Source organism: Syngnathus leptorhynchus, chromosome 20 (assembly GCF_054491065.1).
Source record: "Syngnathus leptorhynchus isolate UIUO chromosome 20, UIUO_Slep, whole genome shotgun sequence".
Taxonomy (NCBI): Eukaryota; Metazoa; Chordata; class Actinopteri; order Syngnathiformes; family Syngnathidae; genus Syngnathus; species Syngnathus leptorhynchus.
The window spans coordinates 4,519,916-4,541,433 of NC_141214.1; the positions used below are offsets into that span (position 1 = coordinate 4,519,916).

The 21,518-nt window shown below is 44.0% G+C and overlaps 2 protein-coding genes across 4 annotated transcripts in view; one reads left to right on the forward strand and one right to left on the reverse strand.

The window, feature by feature from the left end:
* Nucleotides 1-2,925: 2,925 nt before the first annotated feature.
* LOC147041006 (tissue alpha-L-fucosidase-like) overlaps nt 2,926-21,518 on the forward strand; it is a 56,535-nt gene continuing 37,942 nt past the window's right edge. For all 3 annotated transcript variants that reach the window (XM_085900679.1, XM_085900681.1, XM_085900680.1), the window contains exons 1-8: nt 2,926-3,381; nt 3,481-3,615; nt 3,727-3,864; nt 3,941-4,046; nt 4,114-4,314; nt 4,383-4,573; nt 4,644-4,743; nt 4,820-4,971. In XM_085900679.1, coding sequence (XP_085756805.1) covers nt 3,041-3,381; nt 3,481-3,615; nt 3,727-3,864; nt 3,941-4,046; nt 4,114-4,314; nt 4,383-4,573; nt 4,644-4,743; nt 4,820-4,954 — 1,347 coding nt within the window. In that variant the 5' untranslated portion in view covers nt 2,926-3,040 and the 3' untranslated portion in view covers nt 4,955-4,971. The remainder of the gene's footprint in view (nt 3,382-3,480; nt 3,616-3,726; nt 3,865-3,940; nt 4,047-4,113; nt 4,315-4,382; nt 4,574-4,643; nt 4,744-4,819; nt 4,972-21,518) is intronic.
* dlgap3 (discs, large (Drosophila) homolog-associated protein 3) lies at nt 9,353-17,595 on the reverse strand. The gene is made up of 11 exons (XM_085900678.1): nt 16,492-17,595; nt 14,932-15,137; nt 14,544-14,646; nt 14,249-14,465; nt 13,068-13,585; nt 12,221-12,315; nt 11,377-11,596; nt 10,982-11,276; nt 10,792-10,883; nt 10,315-10,461; nt 9,353-9,913 (listed from the first exon to the last, which is right to left on the reverse strand). The coding sequence occupies exons 1-11, from the start codon at nt 17,593-17,595 to the stop codon at nt 9,608-9,610; spliced, it is 3,303 nt and encodes a 1,100-aa protein (XP_085756804.1). The 3' UTR covers nt 9,353-9,607.

Genomic DNA, 21,518 nt, shown 5'->3' on the forward strand with positions numbered 1-21,518 from the left:
ACAGAATGAAGTGTCAAGGACAGAAGAAAAAATTAAACCATTTTTATTCATAATAAAAATGCCGTATAGAAGTGTAGTACCAAAACCTACCCGAGGAGGGCAGACATTTGCTAAACAAGCAAACCAAAGAAGAAAAGCTTTATTTACCACTCGCTAATGTTTTCAGTTTGAGCTCGATTCCATCAAAACAAAGGAGGCTAAGGGCCTCAAAAAGAGAGTTTTGTCACATTTTCCTCCAGCGAGGGTGTTGCACCACACTGGGGGGCTCATGGGCAAGTCGCGGGACTTGAGCGAGTACGAGAGGGGCCTGATTGTGGGCGCCCGAAGCGCCGGTTGCAGCATCTCGCAAACTGTCAACCAGTTGGGCTTCTCCAAGACGGCCGTGTCCCGGGTCTACAAGGACTGGTGCTGCAAGAAGAAGACCTCCAGTGAGCGGAGGGCTTGCGGGAGGAAACGGCTCGTCGACGAGACGGGTGAGAAGCGGATGGAGAGAGTCGTGGAGGCCAACAACCAAGCCACAATCGAGGAGATCCAGACGTTGTACAATTTCAACGTGGAGAAGCCCATCTCCATCACGACCACCCAGCGGGTCTTAAAGCGACTGGGCTACACCCGGGGGTCCACCTACCGAAGCGACGCCGTGGAGAACTCTCCCTCGCATACGGACCACGTCACGGAATCGGTTGCATGTAGGAAAAGTCTGCATACTTCTCGTCAAGACAGAGGAACCGTGACTGCGAGTGTGACTGTCCCCGTGGTTGGAGCAACCAAAGCGGGCTTAGAATGCTCGTAAGGACTCCACCTGGACCTCGAAGACCACCAGTGCCTGTGGCCATGCACTTTCTTGCACTATTCTCCATCACCAATGTTAATTTTTAAACTAGAACCTTAATGCAATCACATTGTTTTGCATATGTCTTTCATTTACTTCACTGGCAGCATGCAATGCTGATGTATGTCTCCTGATGTATTTATATTGTTTATGCACTCATTTGTCTTCTGGAGCATTTGCATAGAGTGGATTGAGTCCCCCCCACCACTAAAACATTGAACTCATACACCCCGAGCACATTTATGACAGTAATAAAAATATATTGATTAAAAAATTGTGAGGTCACTGCAATACAATTGAAACTTGAAAGCTGCAGTGGGAAACCTTCAGAAAGCACTTTATGTCCATCCACATTATGATCAGATTTAGATTTTTTTTCACGCTACAACTAATCCATTTGTTTGCAGCATGCGATGCATTTCAATAGTTTTATTTGTGAGTAGACCTTTAAAAACTACAAATACTGTCTGAATGTAAGTCTTGATTGGATGTAGGATTTTGCCTCGCACCCAGCCATGGATGTAAATAAAGAACAACTTTAAAGCGTTTTTAAGTTGGATATAAATAGCATACTTTGCTGCACTATTTTCTTTCGTGTCTGTTTTATTTGAATGCGTTCACCTCACTTTCATTGTTTTCTTTGATTCTTATAACCCTAACACCAATAATAATAAAAAAAAAAATGCGCCCAAATGTATTAAAAAGCGTTGATTGCATTAGTATGACGATAATATCAGTGTAGTAGTACCTAAAGCTGCCACAGGAGGGCGTTAGTGAGTCCATAGTACAACAAAGCTACACCGTCGAAGAAGATAGTGTAGGTTCTTGCAAATAAAAGTGAGAGCTCAGCTTGCATCAAAACAAGAGTGACAAGGTGGGCAAAAGAGGACCTTGCGGTGCCTCACAGTCCAGAATTTGGACCCAGACGGCAAATGGGCAAGTCGCGGGACTTAAGCGAGTTTGAGCGGGGCCTAATCGTCGGTGTCCGGAGCGCTGGCCGCAGCATCTCAGAAACGGTCAGCCAGCTGGGCTTCTCCAAGACCGCCGTGTCCCGAGTGTACAGGGACTGGTGCTCCAAAAAGAAGACCTGCAGCGAGCGGAGTCACTGCAGGAAACGCTTTGTTGATGAGCTAGGAGAGAAGCAAATGGAGCGAGTGGTGGAGGCCAACAACCAGGCTTCCCTCACGGAGATCCAGAGGTTGTACAACTGCACCGCAGTGAAGCCCATTTCGATCAAAACTACCCAGCGGGTCTTGAAGCGGTTGGGCTATACTTGGAAGACTTCCCGACGGGACTCGGCGTCCCGGACGGGCAAAGGCAAGAGGGCCTCTGACGAGGGCTCGTTGTCTCAAAAGAAGGACAAATGGGCTTCTGATTTGACCCACAATAAGAACACTTGTCCGGAAACGAGTCATCAAGTCCAGGATTGTTTGCAAGATGGAGCCACTGTGAGTTCCAATGAGATGTTGGAGCGTCCCTCCCGGGATCAGGGTGTTCGTGAGGACCGCGACCATCCAGACCATTGAAGACAACTATTTTTTGTTGCTATTTTTTCCCCCCCTACTACTACTGGAGATGTATTTTTACTTTAGAACATGATTTAACAGCAGACAATAAAATATTGATCGCATGGAAAATAAAATGTGATTGTCTACATTTGTGATAAGGGGAGAAATTGTTTGATGCAAACGAAATAAACAATAGCGACAAATACATTTCCGACGGCATTAAAATCAAAGTCTTCTTTATCGTCAATTTCTTCACATGTCAAGACACCCAAAGAGATCGAAATTGCGTTTCCTACTATCCCACGGTGACAAGAAAGTAAATTAAATTATTATAAGCAGGAGAAGAAATATTGGCCAATGTTTTTATTCAAACACTTTAAAATACTTGGGAGATGTAACAAATTGCAAATAATTATTACTGTACTTGAGTAGCATTTTCAGGTATTTACAGGAGTATTGCATATTTTTGGATGACGCTTGTAATTGATTTTAATTGGAGCGCACAACACAAATCTTTGTCCTACAACTCGCCAGAGGGCGCTCGTTCCTTTTAAATGAGATTGTAGTGAGGAAGTCACATGACATCTGGGACCGCGTGATTCAGAACCACAACAATGACCAACGTGCAAATGTAACGCTGCAATAAGCGTCTAAGTTAGTCTTAAATCATTGAAGTGCAGATATTTTAACCAATGCCGCCATGGTCGTGTTAACTTTTGTCCTTTTACTTGTCACTTTTGCATGCGGAGCTCGCTACACTGCAGACTGGACGAGTCTGGATGCCCGTCCTCTACCATCCTGGTATGGTGAGGCAAAAGTAGGCATCTTCATCCATTGGGGAGTGTTTTCCGTACCTGGTTTTGACAGCGAGTGGTTCTGGTGGCACTGGCAAGGTCAAAAACCTCCTGATCCCAAATGTCTTGCTTATATGAACCACAATTACCCGCCTGGGTTCAGCTACCCGGAATTTGCACCCCAGTTTCATGCTCAGTTTTTTAACCCGGAGGAGTGGGCGGATATATTCAATGCTTCTGGGGCAAAGTGAGTTTTTTTTTTTTTTTTTTTTTTGCATAAGGGGGGCTCTTGCAGTCCAGATTCATTTGACCACATTGTATTGTTCTTTATGTCCTTTTAATGTAGATATGTGGTTTTGACAGCCAAACATCATGAAGGTTTTACCAATTGGGAATCTCCCAATTCTTGGAACTGGAATTCTGTCGATACCGGTCCGCACAGAGACCTCGTCGGAGACCTGGGGGAGGCTGTGCGGAAGCGGTGTGTGTTCTATGTGTTTCATTAAGATTCAAGATTAACTCTACTGTCGTTTTACTGATTCTTTTTTTTTTTTATGATGCTTGTCTTTAATATGGTTATTTCCATATCTAGGTCGCTGCACTTTGGACTCTACAATTCCCTTTACGAGTGGTTCCACCCTCTTTACCTGAAGGACAAGCAGAATGGATTCCAAACTCAGGAGTTTGTGCTTCATAAATTATTACCGGAGTTGTATAATATGGTCGTGAGGTGACGTATACCTTCATTTTCATCCACTATAAATGAACGCAGAGGCCTTTAGTAAATTTCAGCATCCTGTTTGCAGGTACAGACCTGAGGTGATATGGTCTGACGGAGACTGGGAAGCGCCTGACACGTATTGGAATTCCACGCAGTTCCTTGCCTGGCTCTACAACGATAGCCCTGTTAAAGTATGCATCATTATTAAACCGTAATTGCTGTTTTTTTAATTTCTTCAACTAATGTAGTGTTTCTTAGGATACAGTGGTGACCAATGACAGATGGGGAGCTGGCTGTGCATGTAAACATGGAGGTTACTATAACTGTGAAGACAAATATACACCAGGTCAGCTGCCCTCACACAAGTGGGAGAAATGCACATCTGTGGACAAGTTATCTTGGGGTTACCGCAGGAACATGAAGATGAGTGACCTGATGGACCTTCCTACTATCATAGAGGTGATTAAATTCAAGCCAAATACATAATCAGTCCTAAAATTGACTTTTTTTGCTTGCTCTCTGCTCAGGATCTGGTTCACACTGTGGCGCTCGGAGGTAACTACCTCCTAAATGTGGGCCCAACTCCTGACGGAATGATCCCAGTCGTGTTTGAGGAGCGGCTGAGGGGAGTCGGTGCTTGGCTTGAAGTCAATGGGGAGGCTGTCTACTCCTCCGAACCTTGGAGGGTTCAGATGGAAAACACCTCCGTGCCAGTATGGTAGGTCATTTTAGATGCTCTTGCTTGATTTTTTTTTTTCTGATGCAGTAACGGTTTGTTGGTGTTTTAGGTATACATCCAAAGGGGACAGTGTTTATGCCATCTTGACGAGAAAACCCCCCAAGACCACTGTGCAGCTTTTGGAACCCAAAACATCAGCCAACACCAAGGTAGAACACAGTTAGTCATGCGGTATTATAAGCCTTTTTTTTTTTTTTTAATCGAACATTGTTGATTGTCATCCAGGTGACGTTGTTGGGGAACACGGTGCCTTTATCTTGGTCACCTATCAAACCAAATGCCGGCCTTACGATTGTTTTACCTGAACTTGCCGACACGGCTGGAAAAGCCTGGACTCTCAAACTGGATGGTGTCAAGTGAACGTTCAACATTGCAAGGTACAACCTTTAAAACGTACAGATCAAAAAGCCATTTTATGTTTGGCTCTACTTTATAATACAAATAATAATTTAATAATAATTTTTGTCTTGTTGCATGTTAACAAATCCCCCCCCCAAAAAAACCCCCCAATAATGCAGTTTTGTTTTCCCCCTTTACTAGAAACACACAAACATTAAAGCCATCCAAAAAGACGTTTTATATTTGGCTCTACTTTACATTACAAATTATAATTTAATAGTAATTTTTGACTTGTTGCATGGGAACAAATCACCCCCCCCCAGACACACACAAAAAAATAAGAATGCAATTTTGTTTTCCTCCTTCACTAGAAACACAAAAACAAAATATGTGTTTTTTCCCCCCTTTACTAGAAACACAAAAACATTAAAGCCATTCAAAAAGCCATTTTATGTTTGACTCCACATAACAAATACTAATTTAAAAATAATTTATGCCTTGTTGCATATTAACAAATCACCCCCCCCAAAAACAAAAATAAGAATGCAATTTTGTTTTTCCCCTTTACTAGAAAGACAAAAACACTAAATAAAGACAAAGGAGACACAAGAGCCTTGTTTAACTGGCTAAAATAGCTTTATAGTAATCATCATATTAATAGTAATAATATTAGCCTTTAGAAAATGTTTTGACCGCGTTACATTCTGTGTTGAGGGGTAAACCACGTCACAGTGTGCCATCTCTCTGGGCTTTCAGACGTGCTCCTTGAACACATCCAGAGCCATGAATTATTATTATTTTTTTTACAGTAAATAATACAAAATGGTATGTACACAATGAGACCCACAACACAACAAACAGAACCATGAACCATGATCCCCGACCAAGTCACCGTGGTGTTTCTCAAGCATGCATCTTCTCTCTCCATCTTCTCTGCTTTTATATCTTAATGGTATTGCTATATGTGCTAGTCATTTCTTTTCAAATGACAACAACAACAACAACAAAAAGAATGTTTCTATGTACACTATGTTGTCTTGGCACTGTTTGACAATAGGAAAAAAAAAAAAAAACATCCGCCGTATCGGGGCGACATGATGGAACGAGGGCAGAGGACATTTTTCGCTTTTGCTACATAATATAGTGGACTAACATCAGGAAGTTCCGCCTTTAAATTCAAAAGAGGACGCAGTCATGTTTGACTCCGTCCCTCTTTTGTGATCTTTCATTCCTGGCTGGCGTAATAGCCGTCGTCGATCCCAGAGAGAAATACAGTTTGTCTTCCCAGAGTTCTTGTCCCTTTTGTTGTCCATCATCCTAGCAGCGCTTTTTAAGACACGTCCTAACACATTAAGCTAGTTATTGTACACAAGACTCACGCCTTGTTATATAGAATAATAAGTTCATAAGAATGACAGTGGTGGCTATTGTTACCCCCCCTCCCTCTTTTTTTAATGGCAATAACCACACTACAACTAATAATCATATTGTAGTAACAATATATGTGATATTGAGTAGAGCAATGTCCGTTTGCAACACGTATTTACATTTTTTTTGTAAACAAAAGAGTGGCAGGGTGTTTGTGTGATCGTTTTGTTCCAACGTTACAGTGTTGATAATATCTCAGTGCTAAAGGCACATTGGAGTTTCAGTTACATGTCTCTTGGCTGCTCTGTGGATTATGTTTGCGTGTCCCAATTGTGCAATCAATACAATAACGAGGAACTTAAACGAATAGGCAATTTTGGGGTAGCAATTATTTTTGTAAGCAATGCTTCATTTGTGAGCCCAGTTTTGAAATTTGGTTTTCAAAACGTTATTCAATATCCATATATAAGGCGTACTGTTAATTTTTTGAGGAAATTAAAGGATGTTAAATGCGCCTTATAATCTGAAAAATATGTTATTGTAAATTAATATAAGGACAACAAAGTAAATTGAAATCAGCGCACCCTCAAAAAAAGCGTCTTACCAATCAGAGCAGCCTCTTAGAAATGTCCACCTAAAACTCAAATCTGCAGCTGCAAGATGTTCACCAGATGCGGTCTTCCCTTTTGTTGCGCCCACTCTGGCGCTCTCCCGTACCATAATTTTAAAAAGCACTCTTTTGTGTTTTGTTCTTTTTTTTTTTTTTTTTTTTGAACGGTTGTGTCAGTGTATAGAGAATCCCCTGAGGACAGAGGCCCGGCCGGGTCACAAAGGCTGAGGTACTCGGGGGTTGTTCATCTGGCTCTGAATGTTTTGCACGTTTCGGAAGAGGTGACAGGTGTTTTGTGGCATCCAGTCAGTCTGGTGACTCGTGTGTTGCTGCGTGATATTTATAGCGAGGGTCCTTGCACTCAGAGTGGAATAGGCGACATAACAAAAAAAAAAAATGCAAAGCTATAGTCACTCAACTCCGCCACTTGAGAATTGAAGAACTTGCTACTGTGGATAAATACTTGTTGAATCCTTACGATGAAAAGACCAGTCAGGAGTCCTTCACAGTGCAGTAAGAGTATATATATATATATAAAAAAAGCAGGTCTTTGTGCTTTGTTTGATGAGCCACTCAGATGTTGTCAACTTAACATTTCCCGCTTTTTGCCACCCAAATCGTCCCTTAAACATTTCTGTACAAAGATTTTTAAAGCTACAAAATTAGCTCTCGTCGGCAGGCTAATTAATCTCTTTCAAAACATGCAGTGCCAACACAAAGTATTCCAGAAAGAGTCCAAGTGAAGGGCTGACAAAGAAGGATCGGAAATTTCTCTTCCGAACGTAATCTCAGAAATTCTATGTACACACCGCACGTAACGTACACGCTGTAAACTTGAACAGTAACCACCACGCATAGCTGGTTAGGCACATGTCGTTGGTTCTAAAGCGGAAATAAGACGAGAGAGTATATGTCATTGAAGCTCCAAAGGATTTGACTTGGCAACTAACATATATATATATATATATATATTTTTTTTTACCCTGTGAACCTGACCCAGCACTCATAAAATCTTGTGCTGCACCCGCATATGCCACACAGCAGTAACATCACACAAGTCTATGGGATAATAATAATTAATAATAATAATAATAATACAGTGGTATTTCACATTTTGATATAGGCCTTTGTGTACGCTGTACTCAATAGTCTCTATCTATAAATGTAGATTATATTATAAAATATACATCTCCTGTTAAAATATTTGCCAGATTCCATTGCGATATTTGGAGAAAAGAAAATCATGCGAATGGCTGAATTTCATTGGTCTCCATCATCCTTTCTCTCGCCGCATTCACATAAAGCGTTGTACAAAACGTCCATATAAAATATTGAAATCAGAAATGTGTTGCAGTTGTTTCTTTTTTTTTTTTTTTTATGTGGGTGAACACAATTATTGAAAATCATGCTACAGTGCTGCGCTTCCTACTCAAGATCCATAAATCAAATTCACTCACAAATAGTTGCGAGTTTTCATCTTGTGACCATTCTAATTGAGATATGTCATTTTTGCTTTTAGCAGTGAGTTAAGTCAATATTTGCCAAGAGCTACATTACGTGGCGGAAAAAACAAAATATTGTCGGTTTGTCATAAGGGCATCTTATTAAATTCAAACTACATACTGCTGTTGCATTCTAAATCGACCACTTAGTGGTGCTATAATCTCACAGTTGAATGTAGCCCCCCACATCCCCCTTATCTCAGTGGAGTCCTGAAAAGCCACTTCAGCCAATCAAACTTAACTATTTTTATGGCCTATGATGCTGTCAGGCTCGAATGCCACCCTGCAATCGCTTCATTTGGGAAGAATCAGTGTGCACGGGGTAGCAAGCGTTCATTCAAGAAAATCTCACGATGAACGTTCAAAGAGGTGTGGGCCAAAACCAAAAATCTGAGTATTATCAAACGTTGTCATTTTTTAAATATTGCAAGTCTTAATTAGCATATTTGTACGGTTGTTGTTGTTTTTTTTCCCAAGTGTGTTCCAATTGCTCTTTTGCATGAATACGTTTGATGACAAAAGCAAATAAAAGATAACGGGAAGTGCTTTGTGATCTGGTTCTAAGAAGATGGTGGCGAAGAGCAAACCATCAGAGGGCATGTTTCATTATCCGTACTGGCAGTGTCAGTGAAGAGAATGGATACATGTTACTGGGAATGGAACACCCTACGAATGTAGAGTGTTTTCCCCTCCTGGGGTGGCAACAGGAATTCAAATATGTGAAGTCTCATCATCTCCTGTTATAGAGGTTTTGTGCCTGTTGAGCCCTTTTATTTTCAGTGAACATGACCGGGCATGCTACCAACTAGTGCCAGAGCCTCAGCAAATCACCATTGTCAAAAAAAGTTTCTTGTCGTCAGCCCAAAAATAAAATAAAATGAAATAAATCAATGAAAATGTAAATAAATAAATAAATAAATAAATAAAATAGTCTTGATGTTGAAAAAAGGCGATAATTTATATCTGCTAGCTCCTCTACTTTTTTGTTTTAGGCCTCTGTGTCAGTAATATGTGCAATTTTCAAGACACGCAAGTGGCTGTTACTGCTTGAGAACTGAATTAAGAGTAATGGGAAGTGTATTTATGGAAACGCTCTAGTCTAGGAGGAAGCGGAGTATTTAGTAATGACCTGGAGGTAATCCAGATCTGCCAAGGACTTGGTTGCTGGTCAGGGTGACGTGGCTCAGGGGGATTTCAGAGTCGAGTCTGGGCTTCGGGAATGTAGATCTCAATACTGTCTGCACTCTCTGTGGCCGAATTCTGCCTGAAGGAGGCGGTACGCTTGGTTTGCAGCAGCCTCCTTCTCGCTTCTGTCCTCTGACGTTCAATGAGGTCCAGGGACTTCTCCCTCATCGGTAGGGTGTGCCCCCCTACACGAGGCACCACCAGGCCCCCTGACCCGCCTCCGCCGCCTCCATCCGCGACGCTATCCGCACGGAGGCTGCCACTCACCCCGCCAGCTGGCTTCTTTGGTAAGGGAGGAGGAAGCTTCTTATCCTCCTATAGCCCAACGAAGGTGATCATGGGTGTGGATACATAGTTTTGTTTGGTTGTGTGAGAGATGGATTGAAAGAATTCAGGTAGTGCATTCATTGGTTAAGGAAAAGGAACAATGTGGGAAGAACATGAATGGTCAATGACAATGTGAAGGAAAAAGAGGGAAAGAGAAACAATGGTTAGTTCTGCCAGTATGAGGCGGAATTTAGTGAATGTTCTAGAGAATGCAACAAGATGTGCTGTTGTATAGACAACATTTGAATTTGGTACTCAGTTCAGTTCTCATTGTGATTTTGCATTCTCGCAGCATGCGACGGTATTGAGGACATCTGCGGTAGTCTTCTCCACATAGCCAGTTTAGCTCTGGGGGAGAACTGAAGCGAACCCATGGTCGTTTGGCTCACCTTCTTTTCAGAGGGGAGTTTCCAGCCAGACTCTTTGAGCCTCTGGAGATCTTGAAACTTGATCCGGATGTCTTCTATGTTAAGCTGAAGTAGGTCCCACAAGCCTGCTAGGTCCTGAGAGGTGGGCTGGGGGTAACAAGACGGGTCCTGGGGTGGGTGAGGAGACAAGATAAGATACATGCTAAACGGTTAAATATTTACGCCAGATGTAAATATAAGCAAGTCTCGAGGCATATGTTCAACCGAACCCATCAAATATTAATTCCAGATTGAAGAAGTCATTGATGGCATCACTAGATAAAGCGTACTGCTCAATTGTTCTACAAATATCAAGTGTAACTTTTTTGAAGAAGAAAGACTGCCCTCAAAAAGTACTCTATAAGAAGAATAATGACGCGAATCAGAAGACTACATCTTGTGTTCAACCACCGCTGTAATCTTTTAGTCATGACTTCTCATGCAATCACACAAACTCACCACATTTTGTTGGCAGAGGCGGAAGAACTGCTGAACCTTCTGAGACATGAGCATCTGTGCACTGCCAACTGCGTTGCGAATCAACTCTAGAACTGGAAATAGTTGGGGAAAAAAACCCAAAAGAAGTTGAAGACAGAAATTGTTTATTGCACTGATCTCAAAAGCACCCCCCCCTCCTTCGCAAACTCACTCTCCTCAGGGAGTTCATTCTCCTCCGCCTCCCTCTCCAAGTTCTGGCACCAGCCCTCCATCCTCTCCACTTCCGTCTGCAGGAGGCGCAAGAAGAATTCGCCGTCCCTCATGCAGGGGGAGGCTCGACCCGAGTCGGGCAGGCTGCGGGGACCCTCTAAGGAGGGTGTCCCAGCCCACGCTCGCTCCGATGTGAGGGGGAGTGGCGAGTGAGAACGGGGAGGAAGGTGCTGATGCTGATGCGACCGTGGGTCTCCTGGACAAGCTTCTGTAGTGTACCCGCTCTGGATAAAGTCCTGGAACGATGACACCAATAAGGGGGCAGTTTTGCGACGGTCCCATTAAGCTCCTCAAATGACCATTGGGGTGACCTAATTTGGGGAAATGGCCACATACCTCTCGATAGGCCCATTGTCCCTGTGTATGGACAGTGCGGTGGCATTCCGTGTACTGGCCAGCTGACTCCGGTTCCGATGAATGACGTTGGAAGGAACAACCAAACTGGAGACTCTTATCCTGCGTTGGCACGGCAACGCTGAGCCCCGGGAAGCCCTCGGGGTCCAGGTCGGCCTGCACGCTCGCCGTCACGCTGTTGGAGCGCTTGAAACGGGCCCGTCTGTGACACGGGGAAGTCACAGCAAGCCCAAAAGCCATCCGTTACGCACTGCCATCGCACGCCAAAGACTCCATTTTTTTCGCTTATCCCTTCTGGGTAATTTATGCGGTGAGCATCACACTGCAACTCAATAGTACTTTCTCACTAAGTCCTGCTAAATCATCTGGCATATGACAAACGAGTCAACGGATGTTGTCATAGCATTCACATTTCCCTTTCTCGTCCATGCTGTGTGACAGTTTGAGGTGTGACACTCGATGACAATGGGACACCGCTCAGTCTTTAGTGTGAGATGCTGCTTATGTGTGAACATGACCAAAGGCTTCGAGGCCAAAGCACACACGGAACCATAACAGTAGGGGTGCACGCTAATGGTTAGAAAAAGCGAAAGGTGTTACAGACTTCACGCTGTGACGTCTGATGAAATGTAAAATAGAATCTTTTGGCGAAATCAACCAAAGGTGTTTGCGCTGTTAGGGGTCCTGACGCAATTAAAGGCTTTTGTAAATTATGATGAATACATATTTTGGGGAGTAAATATAGTTGAGTACATTTTAAGTTTTTGCGCCGATTTAAATGTCACATACCGAGTATGAGCAGTGGGTAAGAATAATTGAACATTACCTTTTGTCATCTTCCACCTGTACTCCTATCGAATGAACCTCTGTCAGCGCTTTGCCATCTGCATCTGAATCTGACAGAGTCTCTGAACTGTCCACCTGGAATAGAAAAGAAAAGACCAATTCACTCTCCGCTATCCCTTTATGTAAAATCCTTCACCTTATATCCTTTTTTTGTAGTTATATTTGTATTTCAGTTATTGCCCAATCAGAATCGAACCATGTTACATACTTTGGTTGACTGACGACAAGATGTTCTTTTGTAATATCGCGTATATTGACATGGCGTGATGATGATGATGATTAGGTTCATGAAGGCAGGACACCACACCATCGAAGGCCCAGGTGTTTTGTGATCACATGTTATGCTAATGAAAAATATGTTCTAAAAAAAGGTCGGATATGAGTCAGCCAGACATGTGTGCTCGGTATGCATCATAAGTAAATTCCGATCTGGGAATGACAAACACAGCTGCCAAGCCAGACGCCGATCTAATCACTCATCTCGTTTCTCTCTTGGCAAGAAAGCAACAGAATGTTTCCCTATCGTCTGAGGTCATTGTATTTGGAGAGTACTGTCATCCATGTCATGTTTGTAATAATTCAGTAGAGTTAGTTACCTAATCCACTGATTATTGAGAATTTTTTTTTTGTAATTGTGAGTCTCCCATAAAGATAGATTGACAACTTTGTTTCATACGAAGCACAATTTCTCAAATAGAAGTCCTCATCTAGACGGCATATAGCCGATATAAAATGTTTTAAAACAGTTTCTCTCTCTGGAACGTATCCCCTTACATAAAGCGGTGTTGCCGGTAATACACTATCATGAAGACATATTTGTTCCTCACCTGCACAGCAATAGACGGCCTCCACTTCCTTCCACTGCATCCATCATCCTGCCCTCCAGCTTTACTCAAAACAATGCTGTTCTGCGGCAGAGAGACCGACTTCCCCAGGCTCCCCCCAACCCGACTTTCCCTCTCCCTGGCTGGCCTCGGTGGTCCCTCTAGCAAACTATCAGCCGAGCTGCTGTGTTTGGCCCGTACGCCGACTCCTGGACCTCCTCCGTAGGGCACCATTTCCCGCGAGCCCCTGATCCCTCCATCCAGGCTCTCTGCTGAGTTACTGTGCTGCCGGGATCGCCCCGGGCCTGTGGCGGTGTAGTAGCCAACTCTGGAAGAGCGTCCCGAAGGTCCGTCGGCGCAGCCCAGGTCCACTGAGTTACTGTGCAGTTTGGGTCGCCCGTGGCTGCTCTGGTAGTAAGCGTCCTGGGTGGACTCGGTGCTGCTCTGGGCTCTCACCGATAGCGAAGACTTGGACATGCGAGGTGGAAGTGGGGGAGGAGCACCTTTGCGATAAGGAAAGACTGAAGTGTCAGAGAAGTGGGAGAGAGGGAGACAGAGGCATAGTTGGGTTGTTGAGAGAAAAAGGGGGCAGGGATGGATACTTACAAAAGGGACAGACTAGAAGAATTAGGGGACGGAATTGGAGGATATGAAGGGCGTTAAATTAGAGGGAGGGAAAAATAGGTGAGAAATGACTCGTAGCAAGACGAGTGTGAATAAATAAACGTTTTTTTGCATAATTCTAAATTATATGCAGGACTTGACTCTTCCCATGAGCAAGCTGAAGGCTACCTCTTTAGAAGATGAAGCAATTTCCTTGGAGATATTAAAATTAGGCCCTCCAACCTTCCCTTGCCCTCCCTTCCCGTCTTCTTCACCTTAACGGCTCGGTTGAACAGATGCACTCAAATCTGATGAGCGTGCATGGTTGTAAGCAAAGATTATATTTTGTTTGTCAGGTGAAGGAGACGATTTTTGACAGTGCACAGGCTTTAATTTATTTTGTCAGATTTGCTTGGCTAAACTCGGAGCAAACAAATTGCAATGGGAATACGTGAGTAAACTGAGTTACGACCACTGAGCAAATTTAACGTAACCCAAAGATTACTGCCCTTAAATAAGTATTTACACCCAACCATCATCGGCAGAATCCTCCTGTTAGAGTGAATAGCACAGAAACTTACCAGCTCCTGCCTTGATGCTTCCTTGGGGACCAGACATAGAAAATACAGAGAGACAGTCGTCGTCCTGGGAACAGCCGGCCTGTATGGCGCGGACATAGCTATGGCTACGGGTGCGGAACACCCCAGGGAGATCCAGAGCCTCGACCGCTTGGGACTCCACTTCGCCGAACATGGTCTCGCACACGGCCTCAAACTGTCTGTCCAGGGTGTCTCCCAACTGAAGCAGAGATCTGAATAAGTCAATGCTTCAATAGAGCATTTCCTCAAAATCATCGACACGGTCAGTCACTGTTACCTGCGAGCTGGTCAGCGAGCGAGTGTAACTACGCGAGCGCGCATGGGATTTGGGTGTCGTCCGACTGTTCGGATAGGAGTCCGTACACTGCTTACATGAATACCTAAAGTCAAACACAGCCGACTCGTGAGTCATTCCAGAGTTAGAGGTCATGGAGATAGTTTATGCAATGTAATCATTGGATTTATTCCGGAATCTTGTTGAGAAAATCCTCATCCTATTATCACGATGATCCTCAACGTTATCGAAATATGACAGACGCATTAAATGTCACAGACAAATGGCAGACCGAGTTCAGCAACAACAGAGCAGCAAAGCGACTAAACAGATTGCAGCGTGAATGTGCTGTGTCGGTATTATGCTAAACAGTGCGTATGCCGAGTTTGACCTTTGATCCATGCTGATGGATCGTCTGAAGGCATCCCTTTGAGCGATCATGGTGGACTTGGGCGAGGCTTTCGGGCTGCTGTCTGAATCGCCGCTGTCATCATCGCCCATGGCCTTGATATAACTTCCACTGCGCATGCGACGACATGGAATCTCACCTCCACTGTCTGCGCCACCGTATCCTCCCCCCCAGTCTTCTGAAGGAACCTGAGATACAATGACATTCACTTGAAAATCAATAATAGCTCTACAAAGGCTCTGAAAATACAATTGTAACTTGTGAGTAGAGTACAAGCTTGTTGACACTGGGCAAGGCGGTCTTTTTTTTTTAGTGTTAAACAAAGGTCACATGAGTAATTGAAAGTATTGCCTCTCTGTTATTGTGGTTAAAAAAACGTTCCCTGTTACACAAAACGTAGTAGACATGCAGTTCAAAAAATATCCACCACAAGTATGACTGCACAAAAACATGCATGCCACATGCCAACATGATCTCAGGAGAATTGAGTAGAGTTTATCATCATACCATGTTGGGAACATTATGATTCCTGAAGGAAAATGAAACGAGTTCCCAGTAGCACATCAACTGATTACCTGACTACCTCTTTGGATTTTATGACATCCCACTAAATTCCTTTTGAGATCAAGCTGCACATGTACACAAGAGAAAGACAGAGAAAGCGACCAAGAGAGACTGCCACACAGCGACTTACAGAAAGAGAGAAACTCTGACAGCTGGATAAACACTTGACGCGCGAGAAAGAAAAAAAAAAAAAAAGAAAAGGAAGCATCAGTCGCAAGCTGACTGCAACAAAGAAAGGCAGGTAGCCAAGCGGAGCGAGAGACGGACACAAACGTAGAGAGACAAGACAGAAGGAGTTGGCGCATGCCCGGATAGACATACGAGGTGATGAAAGAGGAGAAAGTGAGAAAGAACAGAAAGGATGAATAACAGGTGGAGAAGACGGATGGGCAGAGCAATGAGAAAACAAACGCACAATCAAAAGAGGACAATAACAGGACACACAAAAATGATAACAAGCAATGAAACTTACACATACAATCCAGCACTGTGGCTTTGGCCTACCCCTGAGTGTCTATTTTTAAAGTCTTCCTTTCAAATATGTTTGGGGGTCTAATCTGCCAACCCCCTCTGGTCTTTCACTATCGCTTCCATTTTCTCATCATGCTCTTCTCTTATTTTGTTATGTCCCAGTAGCAGCCATCACTTTATCTCTTCCCTCAGTTTTGATTCTTATCTCGGCACCCGTATATTTCCCTCCATCAATGTACCTGACACTTTATATCCGTCTTTGTGTCGCTCTTTCTTTATATAATGTCGTTTTTGTCATTCCTTATTGCCAGATCGAGATAAGAATAGAGGGACTTAGGCATTGTTAAAGGCAGGAGGCAAACGTTTTGGAATGTGTATTTGACTGAATTACCACAGTTGACAATACAAAAATTGAAAACATAAATCACACCGTTTTTACATCATGAATCAGTGAACAGCTCATATTCCTAAAAACATTTAGCTTCATTCACAGTTTCATACGCTCACCTGCAGATAATGCAGAGTCCTCTCCTTCAGTTTGTTTTCAATGGGCACCAAAGCTTTGTCATAGCCTCCTCCTCCACTCCGAGAAGGGTATACCTCCCTGGCTTGACTGACTGTCATGGCAGACCACGTGCTCCTTTTTAAGGAGTGACCAGGGTGACCCGTGTGACCGTGTTGTCCACCTCCTTCGCTTCCGGCCAGCGCAATGGTGGTACATGCCATGCATTCCGCGGGGCCTTGCCCATCGCCTCGCTCTTTGGGTCGCTTCATGGTGAGCTCCTGAATGGCTGCATCCAGGCTCTCGTGCCCGCTGGGGTAACCTCTCCTGCCGCCACTCACCAAAAAGCTGCTGTCGGAATCCAAGTTGTCATCGGAGCTCCACCAACCGGCTGTCCGGCTGCGGTGTCGTCTCCCCGACTCGTGCCGAGAGTCCCCGCTCTTACTGCGCTCTCGAGACTTGTTCCTCCGAGCAGAGCGAGACTGGTGGCCGGAGTACTGACCCCCGCTGTCTTCCCCTCCACTCCTGTGACCCCCTCCTCTCTCACCTCGATAGTCCCCGCTTCCTCTTGTGCCATTGTATTCCCGTTTGGAAGGGGCCTCCAAGGAATGGGACTTGGCAAAGAGACGTTGCACCGAGTTTACCAGGTGGCGGATACGTGAGGGACTCTCACTGCGCTGCTCGGCACCTCCGCTAGTTGACCGCTGATACTGAAGTGTGTGGAAGCCATCGGGGTGGAAAGGTACCTGCTTATCAAACTGATCCATGAGGTTCGGAGGGATGCGGTGCATCTTAGCTCCATGACCCGACGACAAGCATTCCTCACACGAGTCAAACGACTGCAGAGGCGGATGCTGGCTGGGGTGCGAGCGAGGGAAGGTGCCCCCACCTGAGTGGCTGTGAGAATGGGAATGGGAGTGGGAATGGTGTCTCTCCAGCGCCAAAGCCTCAGCCGGACCCCCTGGTGGGTAGTAGTGGCCGTCGTTATGCCCGTGATAATAGTCTCTCCCTGGGCCATCGCAGTCCTCAGGCGGACAGTGACAGGAGCCTCCTCCGCCACCACCAGAGGAATGCTGGGACAAGCTACGGCTGACATGGTACCCTTTCATATGCACCGGGGCGTGGTGGGCCGTCCGGGCAGAAAGGGGGCGCTGTGGGCGTGACAGGGCTGCTAAAGTCTCACCTGCAGGCACACAAAGAAGATAGTCAAGTATGAAACAGAAAAAAAAACAATAATTAGTTAATAAATAGTTAGTTAGGTGCGAAACTACGTTCCAGAAAAGTAAACAAATGCATTGCACATGGTGATCATCCATCCAACAGACCCCACCAAGCAACCATAGGCAGTTCTCATTTATCTCAATGGCTGCAAGGTTGATAAATCAAGAGTTTTTCCTCTTTGCTCTCTGCCTCAGCACCTTCCCATTCTCGCGTCCTTCCTCTTTTCTTTATTGTTATATTCATCAGCCAGCACTGCACTCCAGTGTTGTCTGCCTCATTCCTCCCTCCATGCCCACCGGGGGTCTTGGCACATTTACACGTACATGATTTACAGCAGAGGCAAACAGCATGTTTATTGATCAGCTGCACCCTGCAGAGGCGACAAATGCGGATCTGTTTTTCTTCCCTTCGTTTTTTTTTTCTCTTCAGTCAGTTATAGCTACATTTTACTGTCCTTGCAATTAACTGGGCTATCATGTTGGGAAAACAAAACTGCAGGAAGTGAAATCAATAAATTTAAACAAGCTGCGGCTACGACATGACTCAACTTTTTTCCGCATCAGTGGATGATGTAAGGAAAAATTCTTTCATATGAGCAAATGCCTTGCTTCGAAGTCGAATGGTTGCGTTCAAGTTTGGGGGTTTCACTGCAGTGGTCATCAAATGCTCAACAACCAGTGATTAAATTCTAAATGGAATTCAATAGATTTTATTGACTGGAGTTGATATAATCACCTTTCTATTTACCACTGTCCTCCCTAACTCGCGCACACTTGCGTCATTTTCAAGAGTGGTTAGAGTTAAATTGGCTCAGCAGCATGGGACTCATATTCGTGCACACATGAGAGATAATCATCCAGTATAGAGTGGGGCCCGGTGGTCTTGATTTGCTAAATGAGAGGTGTCACGAAGAAGGTTAACCCTCATTTAGATGTGGAGAGAGAGAAGATAAAAAGATACCGACTGACCTGTTTGTATTCAGCTCAATAGAGAAAAGCAGATGGATGAGACCAAAATACTTTTTTGAATTCTAATTGGCAGTGTGCCTTATTTGCGGATGCTCCTCTATGAATAGATGACAAGTGCGCAGTGGCGTTCTGCCTGAAGGAGTAAATTAAACCATGTTGTGTTCATCAAGAAGTCTGCGGCTTTGTGACAGACTGCCAATCATTGCGAAACACACAACGATGAAGACAAAGCCGTGCTGCAATTCCCATCATTTCTTTCTCGCCACATGGTACCTGTTCCTCTGTCTTTCCTACTGACCTACTTCCATTCATCCTTGATGTCCCGTTCCACAATCTTCTCCCTAATATGCCTAATATTTGATTCGCTGCATTTTAGTAAATGCTTGATTGCATTCTGGACAACTTGATCTGGCATCAAGCTCTCTCAATATTGACAATCTTCTACTCTGAGGAATATTTGTCCGATTGCTTGCAGCATACTACCAACATCTTACCCAGTCTTGGCATGTACCGACTCGAGCCGAAGTGCTCTAAGGAAGAAGAAAGCCTTTGATGGATGCATATCCAATCCATCCACGATGCAGCTTTATTGGTCCTCGCCTTGTATTTAAAGTAACATCTACTGTTGGGAGTCAACAACACGCTGTCATGCCGCTGATGTTTAACACTGCTTAACATCAACCTGACTGTTGGGGAGGCTTTACTCTGGAGCTCTTTTTATTAAATATTCATGCCATCATGCCAGCTGCTCTGACCCACTTTGCTAACAGCTGAGTCTGCCCTCTCTTTGCTATCTTCAGGTCAAGGGGTGCTTCATATCACTGATGTACGGTACTATAACTTCAAGACCTTGACTACCCTATTTATTTCTTCCACCCTCTAGTGAGTAGTGGTCACTCTGAAAGTGTCAGGCGGAAACCTTGAGGCACGTAGAGGATCCGTCGACGTATCCTTGGGAAAGCTACTGAAGGCCTAATTGCAGCGAGTGAAGGACTGGGTGGAAATTGTTGAATGATCTAAGCGGGGTTGTCAGGCTTGCAGACTATTCAAGCTGACATAGAGGCAGACTATAACCTGAATAGCATGCGGGTGCTAGCTCATCATAACCATACTTTTACTCGAAATGGCCCGAAGCTAGTTTGTTTTATTGTTGTACTGCTGTAATAGGCATCTACATTTTTTTTTCCAAAAGAAGACAATAGCGGATAGTCGCAAGCCAGGCGTTCATTAAAATGGCTCAGGCTGCATGCCAGATAGCATTGTTGAGCTTAGTTGGACCTCACAATGGACCGTGAGCTTCCGTGCTCATATGTCGATATATTTGAGAGTGAGTGCGGTTTAAATAATTGCAGCCAAAGGGTTTTTCATTAGCTTGGAAGTTGGAGCGTATAGGAGAATGGAGATACTGTCTCTGCATGGCCATTATGAAAAGCGTGGCAGATATAAAATAGAATTGTCTCACCTGTCTATTGGCATTTTTTTTTAGGTATGAAATGGAATCCACATTCTGGGAAAGATAACTAATGAATGAACGCATTGTCATTTTTCTCTCATACGAACACACACACACAGCGAGATCCGGGTTGACGTGAAGATAATGGGAAACATTTTGAAAGTGAGGAGAACCTTGTCATTTCTGTCCATACAGAGGAAAAGGTCGACAAGAGAGTAAAGTGGAGAGATGTGAAGACAGAAACGGAAGTCATGTCTTTGGCTTTTAAAAAATGCAAAGCACCTGCAAGGCGGATAAATGCTTTCATATCTATTTTAGATGAAGACTTTGTAGCTGGGGACTTTCAAAGGAGAAATGGTAGAAGGGAAATGACGGCACTGCAGATGGTCACGTGTCGACTCCTTGGGCTTTCCAGCCATTCTACCCAATACAGTCGACATGAAAAATATTTCCCAAGAGCTGACAACTGAATTATGCCTTTAAGTATTTTTTTTTATGTGGAACAAAAGACTGAGGGAACTTCAAATGCAAAGCTCAATTGAATTTTTTTGTCAAATGAAATTGATTCGCCATGAATTTTTTAAACTAGTGTGAACCGAACTTGGATTTTATCACCTCTCATAAAATACACAGAATACCTTTCGAGTAATTCAACACCCATAGTGCCGAATTCATTTTTGAACCGAGGGAACAGAGATGAGGAAGGCCACGGCACAAGGAAAATATTCTGCAAAATGGAAGTGAGCCTTGAGGCTATTTCCTTCTGTCTTACTCTCTTCCAAGTCTTGCTCTGCTTTTTCCATCTTCCCTGATTTTCCACTTCCAATTCGACACATTTTCTCTCATCAATTCTAGAGCACACATTCAAGCAAGTGTCGTTTTTCTCGCCATTGAGCAACTCAAGGAGTCACTTGATTTCGATCGAGGTGCTTGAATAGATACAGTGGTGCCTTGAGACGCAAGGGAGGTTTTCAAGATTGGAGGCGTTGCTTTGACGATTTGTCCTCTATATGTAGCAGAATAAATTTTCATAAATATATATTTGTATCTTCCTAAATCCATTCCACCTGTTTTTATGCTTCACAATACGTTGTTTTTTCTTTGAGACCTGAATGATCATAAATGAGTCCGTCTTGGAGATAACAGTCGTTTCACATCCCTCAAGGATGTCCAATCACAATGCGAGAAAAATGGGCACCATTATTTGCATGAAATTCACCATATATCAAAATGTGCGCCCTTTCATGATCATCAAACTGTTTACCGCGCAGAAAACGCCTGCGAGCGCGACTGACTGTGACTTAATGAGAAAGAAAATACCAACGCCACTTAGACGCCGCTGCTTGCTCGTAATTGGCTTACATTCTCGCTCTCCGCCTCGATAACACGA

Coding starts and splice junctions, on each gene's coding strand:
- dlgap3 (XM_085900678.1), bottom strand. CDS start 17,595: ATGAAAGGGTACCATGTCAGCCGTAGCTTGTCCCAGCATTCCTCTGGT. Junction 10,884..10,981: donor GAATGAACTCCCTGAGGAGA/GTGAGTTTGCGA, acceptor AACTATTTCCAG/TTCTAGAGTTGATTCGCAAC. Junction 9,914..10,314: donor AACTCCCCTCTGAAAAGAAG/GTGAGCCAAACG, acceptor GTTGGGCTATAG/GAGGATAAGAAGCTTCCTCC.